Consider the following 12,265-nt stretch of genomic DNA (forward strand, 5'->3'; position numbering starts at 1 on the left):
CAAATACATTCTCTCCCCATTGTACATGATGGCGTTGTACAATCTTCAAATAATACATTTTAGTAAATGAAAGTAAATTTTAACCATTATAGTTTATAGCCTAAACATCCACAAGACAGTCTGAAGGTGCCGTGAAACCCACCCCAATGGCTCTCTGAGACTGAGCTGGACAGGGGTTGCATTATAGTCTTAAAGTGATCTTAAGTGAGCTTCATTAGTGAGTAGTTAGTTACTCATATGTTACTCATGCATTACATCTACCTTCTGTCATCTGCCATCCATCATACAAAAACAAACCACTGCATCATTTATGACACAACTGATTCAAACGTTTGGTCACTTTGTTTGTATAGCAAGTTATTATTAACTTTTTATATAAGTATATAACACTACAGGCAATCAAGTTGTATGACCAGTCCAGATGTAAGTTTTCTCGTTTACGGTACTTCCCCAGCATATATACTGTACATCTCTGTCAATCTAAAATCAGATCATTCTGTCTGCTGAGGTGTGAGGACCACAGGTGAGGAGCGAAGGCTGACCTTGACGATGGCGGACATGGGGCAGGTGATGTACTCGTCCCCTATCCTCTTGATGGTCTCTCGCATCTTCACTTGGACATCCTGTGGGAGATGGCCGGGACAGAGAACAGGGAAGATGTTTTGGGTTTCAAAAAAAAGGTCCTGTGTTTGTCCACAATCCTGGCTATGTATATGGGCAAACAAAGTGACTAGAATCATGCCATAAACAACCCCAGGCAATCAAATACAAGGAAGCATTGAGACATTGATAGCACTCAGGTTCAACAACAACAACAAAAAAAATTGTAAAGACTGACTAAATGCTGCCCCATGATGGTGAGGAGGACTTACTTCACTGTTGGCGGTCATGAAAACCTTCACCAGTTCGTCCCCGGAGATTATGGGGTGCCGCATCACCAAGGTCATGAACCTCTGTAACCCACGGCGACGGGTCTCGATAAAATCACGCTCAGACTTGTGGCGCAAGACTGCAGACAACAGAGAAACACCCATCAACTTGAAAATAAAGTTGAGCGACAAATCTACAGGGATCGTGTAAAGATGGAGCTTTTTAATTCAACATAGCATGAAATCTACTTCAACATAGCATGAAAGAATGCATGATATACTTAACATTATGTCTAAACACAACAAATATGCCTAGGAATGCATCATACATTTGATTCATACACAGAATAAGCCATGTTTACAGCATGAGGATTGGTACTGTAACTAGCACGGATCAAAACAACTGAACACGGGGCTGATAGACAGGAAATTATCTGTGCTTGAAATTATCAAATACATTCAAAGACAATATAGAGAAGAGCCTTTTTTGATATCGAACATGTTTGAGTGAACTCTATCAGGCCTGTGCATGTTGATGCACCTATGAACACAGGTTAAAGGTCAAGGCTCACTACCTCGTTTGAGGACGCGTTTCGGGGGCAGGGGCGGAACCATCCGGTAGATGAACCTCTGCAGCAGCAGTGTGTGGAACACGTCGAAGTCACTGAACCGCCGCGCCACCGGCAGCATGAAGTGCTAACGAGAGGACAGATAACGAGAATGATAAGGGTTCTATTGGAGATACATAACGAGAATGATAAGTGTTCTATTGGAGACGAATTACGAGAATGATAAGGGTTCTATTGGAGACAGATAACGAGAATGATAACTGTGTGTTCAGACCAAGAGCGACTTGAGCTTCCAAAATCGCTCTGGACGCCCTGTAAAGGACGCCGTGGGAAGCTTGGAAGCGTTGGCCGCTCCTGGCCACTCTGACGTAGTAGCATTCTATGTTCGTTGAAAGTCGTTTGGTCGCTGAACCGCGTCATAGCTCATTACCATAAAGTTAAACCACTTTCAACTTTCTCTAGTCGCTCAAGACGCCCAAAACGCGACGCCGAAGGATTGGTCGCTGCTGGCAGCTGAGAGAAGCCGGCTTCCATTGAAAATGAATGACTTCTGGAATCTTTGGAAGCTCAAGTCGCTGGCGGTGTGAACACACAGTAAGGGTTCTATTGGAGATGAATAATGAGAATGATAAAGGTTCTATTGGAGACAAATAACGAGAATTACAAGGTTTCTATTGGAGACAAATAATATGATATGGGTTCTTTTCGAGACACATAACGAGAATGATAAGGGTTCTTTTGGTTTCCAATGTTTTTCACACAAGTTCACAGACCACAGATTAACATTGCATCAACATTTTTTCAAAGTGTCTGTGGCATCAAGAACAGTGTCCTGCATTGATTAAAAATGTATCCATCTATCCATCCATCTATCCATTCCTCCGCCCATGCATTTATCCATCCATCCTTGTCTCAAACACAAACACACACACACACACAAACACACACACACACACACACAAACACACAAACAGCCTTTCGGTCTCACCGGGCTGACGAGCTTGTACTCGACGTGCTTGAGGAAGAGGATGCCCTTCTTCTCGGGCACGGTCTCCACCTTGACGCTGTCATGGTCGAGCAGGTCCTCCAGCATCGGGCCGCTGTCCTCCGGCTCCATCGCCACCCGCATCCTCCAGAGCAGCGAGCCGCGCCGCCGTGGAACCTCCAGACGACGACTGCCACGAGAGAGGAGAGAGAGAGAGAGAGAGAGAGAGAGAGGAGACTAAGGTCAAGGGGTCAGCGGACATCAAAGTCAAGTCACTGAGGCGAGTCCTGAAGGTAATAGCCAGTTATGACTAGGATATGTACTTTATATACAGTAATTTACTGTGTATTAATCGTATTGTGTATAAGCCGCAGGACAGCGCTTTGTGCAAGTTAAAAGAAGGGTTGATAGAAAGTAAATTATCTGTGCCTGAAATTATCAAATACATTCAAAGACAATATAGAGAATAGCCTTTCTTGACATCGTACATGGCCGAGCTCAAGCCTGAATTCAGGCACCACGCCTGAACTCTATCAGGCCTGTAAAAGAAATAAAAAACATATTAATATCATACTAACTGCCCCCATGTATAAACCTCATAGCTGAAGAAATTGCGCAAAATCAATGTATAAGCCGCGGCTAATGTTTGGGAAATTATGGCACTGTTCAATACAGTACAGTCGCTGTAGAACACGTTAATTTTCGTGACATAAAAAAAACTACCACTCTAGAAGGGGAACTCAAGAATCACTCACCTCGGCCAAAGGCCAAATGCCATATCATGCAACGCTAGTGAAAGTGAAATTGAAACTAGAATGTGTGGGATCCATGCTGATATTCAAATACAGTCAGAATAGGGTGCAATGGGTTGGTGATTTTCAAGGCCTGTCAGTTTGGCTTAGATGGCCAAGATAATCACCGACTGATGACGGCGAAACCTTGATAGGGATCCAAACCTAGAAAGCTGGGTCAAGAGTGACTCTCTGTGTCAACTTTGTTGGTTGCCATGCCATTTCCTATATATCTCTGTCTGTCTGTCTGTCTGTCTGTGTGTCCTATTCACCTCTATAACTTTATCTAGAGCAGTGGAGACAGCCCCCCTCCTGTCTGGCCTGATTCTTCTGCTATAAGATTGTGTGTGTGTGTGTGTCCTGTCTGGCCTGATTCTTCTGCTATAAGATTGTGTGTGTGTGTGTGTGTGTCCTGTCTGGCCTGATTCCTCTGCTATAAGATCGCCGCACCATATTACATCACTCCGTCCCCACGTCAGACCTCTCTCTGGCTAGACTACAGCAGCTAGAGATCTAAGAGACCTCAGGAGAATCTGTTCATGGATGTGGGGGCAGGAAATCTATGTTCTGTAAACTTCTTGAGCTCAGAGAGTCATGTCAAAATCTGATTTTTGAGATAAACAGTTCAACTTTAAACGAGAAAATAATTGAAATGTTGAGTTGTTGAGATAGTCAACCAAAGTTTTGATATAAAAAATGGAGTACAGCGTTAGTTCAGGCAGGTCAAGGAGTCTCGCTTGCTTCCCTGGTTGGCCCAGCTGACTGTCAATCTAAAAGCTCAGCTTATTGCCAGCTGAGTGTCAGCTGCCCAGGCCCTGCTTTCATTGGCGGCTATCATTCAGAGCGCTTATTTAAATTGCCTTTGCCAATCTGCTGCCAGCGTTTTTTTTCTGCAATTTTGCCACCCACCTCCTCCCCTTAACCCCCTCATACGTCTGACTTATCAATGTCTTGTCATTCAAGTTTGATCTGTTCTGTTCCCCAAGGGGGGTTTATTGCTGCTCTCCCTGCCTTGGGCTTTCCATGTTTGAACATGGAAGGGCAGGGGGGCCCCAAGAACAGAGCATACCGCCAAAATGTATTTCATGCAATTAGTAAATAAAACGAACTAAAAATTTTCTTGACAAAGTGGTCCTGACTGAAGTGCAATTACGAGATGCAAAGTAGGAGAATTTGAATTTAGCATCTTCAACTTGATATCTTCAAATTATGACTGACTGCTGATCTGGTCTAATTGTTAGGAATGTACACCACTAAGACATCTGATCTAGCCAGTTCCATTGATTACAGTGCAATCTAATAGCTGCAGCATACACCACGTGTGGGCCTAATGGCACGGCCCGGTAAGCCCTTATGTGGCACCATGGCAAGGTGAGGAACTGGAACAGCTCCAGCACTACTCCACTACATCAGTGGCTGGCATGGCATCGCACTGGGGTCACGTGTGTGGCACACCAGCGTCTGGAGGACGATGACTAAGGAATCTTATCACCCGCAGAGAAGAGATACCGGGTGGGATGGTGGGGTGGCTATTCATTCTGAATAACTGTAGATCAGCAGATCTGGTAATAATAATAAAAAAAACATCCATATCAATGCTTGTAAATGGTAACATTATAACAACGATAGTAGGATGACGGTTGAGCCTGGAAGCAGGCTTTGCAACAATGGAAACAACTGTAAACAAGCAAACTGTCCGTGCAGAGAAAGTTGTACAACAAACTGAACAAGTCGGTTTCTTTTTAAACGGAACTGCTTGTTTCTTTTGTGTGCTATACAGGCATGACTATAGTGGCAATCGGGTGATAAGCAGGACAACAGCCTTCAAAGTGTCCCGTTATACGAAATCAATGGACTGATTGGTGGAGGGAACTCTTTGCCTCGCCCCCATCCATGAACTCTGTATAACGGGACACCTCTGTGGCCATTATCCCTTACTTGTGACAGGTCGGCCATTACAGGCCGGCCCCTCGGTATACTGGGACACCTCTGCGGCCATTATCCCTTACTTATGACAGGTCGGCCATTATCCCTTGCAAATGTGCGGGGACAGGCACAGTACATTCAGTTTGTGTACTACAGGAAAGGATTAAAAGTATCATTACAGTTACAGTTCAACAGACCTGACTCAAAAAGAGAACAAAGGCTAGAACGAAGGATGTCGACAGCCTGGACATGGACAGTGAATGGACACACTGGAGAGCTAAGATAATAATAAATCCTAAAATGTCCCATAATTGATTAAGCAAAAAGTTAAAATAAAATAAAAAATCATTCACGATTACCTCAAAACCAAAGAGGAAAGATGGAGAGAGAGAGAGAGAGAGAGAGAGAGAGAGAGAGAGACAGAGAGAGATCATAGGTTGAAAAGGAAGGTGCGGAAAATTACTGGCTAAAGGAATTAGGTCAGGACTTGAACTGTCACGACCGGAATAACACACGCAGACAATCCCCAGTACGTGGAGAGGAGAGTCTACTGTAAGTGGACAAGAGGATAAAGAATGAAGAGATACTGTATCTTGTTGTTGTTAGTGATGCTGAGGAAAGAGGGTGAGATGTCCTCAGTATGTGTGTGTGTACAGTATGTGTGTGTGTGTGTGTGTGTGTGCGAGTGCGCGCATGTGTGTGTGTGCATGTTCTCACTTACAGTTGAACTACAGCCAGTGCAGTTGTGTCGGTCCACTGTCCGAGTTACGACAGAAAACATTCTCTCGCACACCCTGGAGGGTGTGAGGGACTCAGTGGTGTGTTTTCCACTGTGACTGACAGCTGTAGCTCTACGGCCCTGTGACTGACAGCTGTAGCTCTCAGGGGGTCAGGATTTGACTGGTTAGCTTCGCCGATTAGCAAAGCACTTCCTCGTCGCCATTTTCCAGAAATACATCATGTCCGGTGCCGTTTTCCCTGCGTTTTCCTCATGCTGATTGGTGGCTGTTCCACTCTCAGCTCACGCACGAGCTTAGTGTGGGCACGAGCTCTCGTTCTGTACCTTACGTCAGTCAGTAACCTGGCACTTAATTGGCTAAGTAAAACGGCACCGGAAACAAGCCTCTTGAAACGCCATGTTGAAGCCTGAAAAAATCGTTCAATTTTGGCACATTTCACTAGCCTAGCATTCCCATTGAAATGAATGGGGGCGGGACTTGTTCACTTTCTCCAGTTCTTATAATACCTCCATGGTAGCTCTACGGCCCTGTGTCAGACAAGGCTGCTCTGCCGCTGACAAGTGATTAGCGATGATTAGCATCAACCCCCAAGATCAGCTCCGTGTGGCCACCAGGCATAATCCACACGCAGGAGAGGAGAGGAGAAACATAACCCGTCCTGTCGCTCTAATACATACACACCTTGTAATGCATAACACTCTGTGTTTGTGTGTGTTTGTGTGTGTGTGTGTGTGCCCGTGCATTTGCAAAACTCTATTTATATGTCTGTGTGTCCACCTTTGTCAACATGTAGATGTTAAAGATAGATGGAGGGTTAGTATCAGGTGTACTGTAAGGTCCTGCATGCTATGTGACTTCCATGCATGAAAAATAAGGCTTAAAGAAAAAAGGGTGCATTTCACATTTCTCTCTCTCTCTCTCTCTCTCTCTCTCTCTCTCTTTTTCTCTCTCGCTCTCATATGCATACATATGCATATTTCTGAGGGTCAGCACAACTACACATACTGTACATAAATACACACATAGTGTACACAGGCTTGATCCACAAACCCAGACACACACACACACACACACACACACACACACACACACACACACACACACACACACACACACACACACACACACACACACACACACACACACACACACACACACACACACACACACACACACACACACACACACAAAGACCACCATGTGGAAGCACCTGTCATAATAGCCTGACAGAGAGGGGATCTGGAGTGTGGGAATGTGCTGACACTCAGAAATCGAGACTGCAGCGGGGAGAAAGTGTGCATGTGTGTGTAAAGGGGTTGTGGGGGGTAGAAGGTAGAAGGAGACCGACCACACACACACACACACACACACACACGCACGCACGCACACACACAGGCACATACGTTATAGCAAAGCATCCATTCTTCTACATGTAACTCAACAGCTCAACACTCTAAGTCTAAAAGATCACATTACTGTGGAAGGACAAAGCGCAAGATCTGGACTGTGTTCTAGTTCACCTGGAGGTGAGAGGACTGTTGCTGCACAGCTGTCACATTATAGTGTTTGGGGCTAAAACTAGCGAGAGCTACACATCCAAAAACCTTAAACACCTCCAACAGTCCGGTTAGTATTTGGGGAGCGTATACTTATTCCCCCGAGTCCTACTGTATGTTACCCACTTTGTATGGGACCGGGGAACATAGGACTCTTTTTGACATCTTAGAAAGGATCCTATGTTCCCCACTTTTCCCAAAAAGGGTCCGTTGTTCCCCGGTATGTATTGTGACCGGGGAACATAGGACCCTTTTAGGGAAAACCGGGGAACATAGGGATGACCCCACTATTTGCTAACATGCTAACTGATATCTTTGGGCAATTCTGTGGCCAATGCTGTGCAATGTTGTACAAATATTGCATGGAGTTGCTTCAAAACAGCTCTTTGGTCGACACATGTTTACAACATGTTTATCAACACATACTACCACTAACCACAAACTTCTTCACAAAACTTCTCTCACTAGCTCTCTGCTGCTTAAAACACTGAAATGACATAGTCATATTCATTCAAAAGTGGTCTTAATGCAATACTCTGGATAAACTCTGCTCATTCCTGGAATTGTAGGAATGATTACAGTCGCTCACTGATCCAATAAAATGACTTACAGTATAACAAAAACAATCATTACATCACTCATCTGACATCCCAGCGCACTGTAACCCAGGCTACATATGGCTATACACACACGAGGAGGCATGTCCACTATTCACTATGTCCACAGACTGACCACATCCTCCAAAGCCCTAGCCTGGCATAGCCATACGTCCACTATTCACTATAGGTGCCTCTCATGCAGCGTTGATACGTCCTCCCTCGCTCCTCGGGCCTCGATCCTCACTGATCTACATAAAGAATGATGGGGCGGCAACAAGGGATAGTCTATCCCTTCTTCTATCTTTCTTTATGTAAATCAGTGAGGACCGAGGCCCGAGGAGCGAGGGAGGACGTATCAACGCTGCATGAGAGGCACCCTATGTCCACAGACTGACCACATCCTCCAAAGCCCTGACCTCATCAGAACTATGATGCTCTGTTGGATCACGTGGAGAGAGCGATGAACTACCAGGACCTGGCAAATGGCACGTCTCACTTCTAGTGCTTGAACAACTAGATGTACAGCATAGCGGTACAAAATACGGCTGCACCCCAGTGCTGCACATTCTCTTTATAGCATGGCCACGATAGCATCACTTCTAGTCCTTGAACAACTACATGTACCGCATAGTGGTACAAAATACGGCTGCACCCCAGTGCTGCACATTCTCTTTATAGCACGGCCACGATAGCATCACTTCTAGTCCTTGATGAACTAGACTAGATGTACCGCATAGCAGTACAAAATATGACCGCCGCCCAGTGCTGCACATTCTCTTTACAGCATCGTCACTATTGCATCACTGCCACTGCTTGACCGATTACACAACGCCGCACCTTGTGTGAACTGCCAGAGATTTCTCCTCTCCCGGAGACCACTGACCACTGGCCATTGATCACAGTACCCTGGATTACATGCAGATTAGCATGACAGAACACACTGGCCTGTATAACCACACATGCCATACAGACTATCAAGTATCCTGGAGAATATGCTATAGCCTTTATAACATTACATACACAATGCACTACCCCGGACAACATATCATCCTGGATAACACCATATACAGAATGTTCCATCACTGACAACATGCTAGACAAGACACATCATGTCTTGTATATGTAATCATAAAGGACGTGTACTTATGCAACAGATTAGGATATATGGGGCATTTTCAAGCACATTGTGATCACATGAATCCTATAAGCTATCGGGTGGCTTTAGGCTTAGCAGGGTGGCGTGTACTGTAGCTTTGAAAAGCTGCATACACTAAATCTCTGATTTTATTTAAACGTCCAACTTGTTGTATCTCTTTCAACCCCTTGTCTTCCTCTACAGCGCGTCCTGACAGAAAACAGCACCACCCATGTTTCCATCAAGCACTAAAGAAACAAGATGTGGCAGGTCATAATTATTAACAAAAACATTTATTGTCATCCTCATCGTCATTATCTCCATCATCATCATCGTCATCATTGGCATACAAATCCGTGACGTCAGAGGTAAGGTTCTCTTGGATCAGCAAGCACCTGAAGCTCTTGTATGCCAGGCAACCATCACAAACTAGTGGCGTGGAGATTCACACAGCAACAGACTTGCGTCTCACATCACAAATCTTCACCACTGATGTTTTATAGAAAATGAATAACTGGTCTCTCCAGTCGTGATCGTTTTCCTATATAAACATCACAAGTGAAGATTTGTGAAGATTGTTCACAATTCACACGGCATAAATGGAACATAATGAAAATATCAATATGATCATTAATGCTGTCATGTCTTGTCGTGTGAGTGTGAGTGTGAGTGTGAGTGTGAGTGTGTGTGTGTGTGTGTGTGTGTGTGTGTGTGTGTGTGTGTGTGTGTGTGTGTGCGTGTGTGCGTGTGTGCGTGTGTGCGTGCGTGCGTGCGTGCGTGCGTGCGTGCGTGCGTGCGTGCGTGCGTGCGTGCGTGCTAGAGAGAGAGAGAGAGAGAAAGAGAGATTATTTCTTCTGTGTATGTGCCTGCCTAGCAGCAATAGCTCTCTTAGTGCACATACTGTAGCTGCCATCCTCCTGAGACAGGATCATCTTTTCTCCACAGAGTTCACTTGAGCATAACTTGAACAGTAGATTGATTCTGAATGGACAGATGGTCACACAGGATTTTAAAACAAAGTACAAGAGTACAAATAAAGACATGAGCAATAGTGTTGCCATTTCTTGTGTGTGTGTGTGTGTGTGTGTGTGTGTGTGTGTGTGTGTGTGTGTGTGTGTGTGTGTGTGTACATGTGTGCGTGTGTCCGTGCATGTGCATGTGTGTGTGTGTGTGTGTGTGTGTTTGTGAGAGAGAGAGATAGAGAGAGCGAGAAAGAGAGCCTCTGCCTCTGTGCATATCAACAACCAACAAAAGAGTGTGAATCCTCTCTCTCTCTCCCTCACTCACTTTGACATTAAATCGTGTACAGCACATCTGTGTGAACCCGCAGCAACAGAGCACAAATCCTCCACTGAAATATGACCAGTACATTGAGAGTGTGAAACATGCCCAGCACAGGTCACATCAGCCACATCAACTTAACCTATAGCAATAAAGGAGAATTCTACAGATTTTTCACATAGATTTCTGTTTTTCGTGCTCATGTTCCCAGAGTGTAGCACTGTAGCTGTTGGCTGGAGCTACTCGAGCTAGGAAGTACCATTTTTTTTTTGTTTACACGGTCAGTACTCTGTGACCTCAAGAAACAGAGATCCGAATCCGAATCGGATCCGAATTATTATTTAAATCACTCTCTTGCTTCTGATTATCTGCATCAATAATACATGACTTACCTTTTGTATGCGCCTTGGTGTGGAGTTCAGCAACAGAGTGTGAATCCTCTCGCTCGCTCTCTCTTTCTCCCTCTCTCAGTCTTGCTCTTTCTCTTTATCCCTCTCTCTCTCTCTCTCTCTTTCACTTTTGCTCTCTCTCTTTATCCCTCTCTCTCTTGCTCTCTCTCTCCCCCCTCACTTTCTCCTTAAATTCGTCTTTACAAGTAGGACTGCACGCATTACTAATGACAAGTGACAAGTAACTCACTGTACAGTTCACTCTGTTAAAACAGGTGGGCGGGAGGAAGATTAATGTATATAACTCGTCGTCATCATCATCATCATCATCATCATCGTCATCGTTCTTACATAAAGCAGTTAGCCAGATTGGCCCCTAACCCCATTCTGGCCTGCAGACACCCCTTGTACAATTACAATCCCATGTTTAACCCACCATGCCCCCGGTGAGGTAACTGAACACATCACATAATTGCATCCTTTGTGGATCTAGAACACAAGCGTCAGCGTATTGGCTATGTGCGGTCATTTTAGAACCATGCTGTGTCCTGCTCTTAATTTGGTAATCTGAGACTGAACTGTGCAGAACTCATTACTCATCCAAGCTGACAGACAGCTATGCAAATCATGTTGACTGATCAGTTTGATCAGATGTGTAATATCCATACACTATAGCCTACAGAAATGATTAAATCTATTATTTGCTTTGGACAAAGCTGTCTGCCAAATAGCATAACCATAACCATAACCATAACCATAACCATCTCCATCTCAGCCAAGAGACAAAAACTTTACTACAATTTCCCCTAATATGTGGGTCTATGCAAATTCAATGACTCATTGATCAATGGTCATTGAAGGAACATCAATCAACTTGAAGCTGCCGTATAGGTGACGAATGCATCCATTTTATAATTAAAAAATATACATTATTTTGTAACTTACCCAGTTTGGTGCGTTCTGAACACGAAAGCGTTTCGTTTTCGAGGAATTTGGCGTTGCTCAATCAAGGGGAGAATTGTACAGTTCTGCCAAGTACATGCTGCGCTGACGGCTCCGTTACAGTAGTGAAGACGCGCTTCTTACAGCGTTCAAACGGCAGGGGTTACAGACGCACACACGCATCAGCTATTTATGTTAGTGAAGGTAAGAGGATAGTGCAACACCTTGCCTTCCCATATACACACACATAGGTAGCCCTACTGGTTATATATAACCCATCCATCAAAAGCAGTGAAGTTTAAGCATTTGTGCTGACGGCACACCTCCATCCGGGTGCTAGCCAATAGGAACTCTAAACAGCTTAACTGTACCTGTGCTGTTAAGTAGCCTTCTCACGCGGAAGTCTTAAGAAGGCAATGGCATAGTCAAACAAATGCCAATTAAGGCAATTATATTAATTCAATTAACTACAGAGGCAGTGTC

General features: G+C 44.6%; 1 protein-coding gene across 1 annotated transcript in view; it reads right to left on the reverse strand.

Annotated features, from left to right (window-relative positions):
* Window positions 1–11,848, reverse strand: part of snx8b (sorting nexin 8b) — a 16,974-nt gene extending 5,126 nt beyond the window's left edge. The window contains exons 1-5 of the mRNA XM_062543707.1: window positions 11,786–11,848; window positions 2,427–2,613; window positions 1,445–1,565; window positions 873–1,009; window positions 543–623 (exon numbers count right to left, since the gene is read on the reverse strand). Coding sequence (XP_062399691.1) covers window positions 543–623; window positions 873–1,009; window positions 1,445–1,565; window positions 2,427–2,567 — 480 coding nt within the window. The 5' untranslated portion in view covers window positions 2,568–2,613; window positions 11,786–11,848. The remainder of the gene's footprint in view (window positions 1–542; window positions 624–872; window positions 1,010–1,444; window positions 1,566–2,426; window positions 2,614–11,785) is intronic.
* Between the last annotated feature and the right edge of the window lie 417 nt (window positions 11,849–12,265).

Source organism: Sardina pilchardus, chromosome 1, assembly GCF_963854185.1.
Source record: "Sardina pilchardus chromosome 1, fSarPil1.1, whole genome shotgun sequence".
In the NCBI taxonomy this organism is placed as follows: domain Eukaryota; kingdom Metazoa; phylum Chordata; class Actinopteri; order Clupeiformes; family Clupeidae; genus Sardina; species Sardina pilchardus.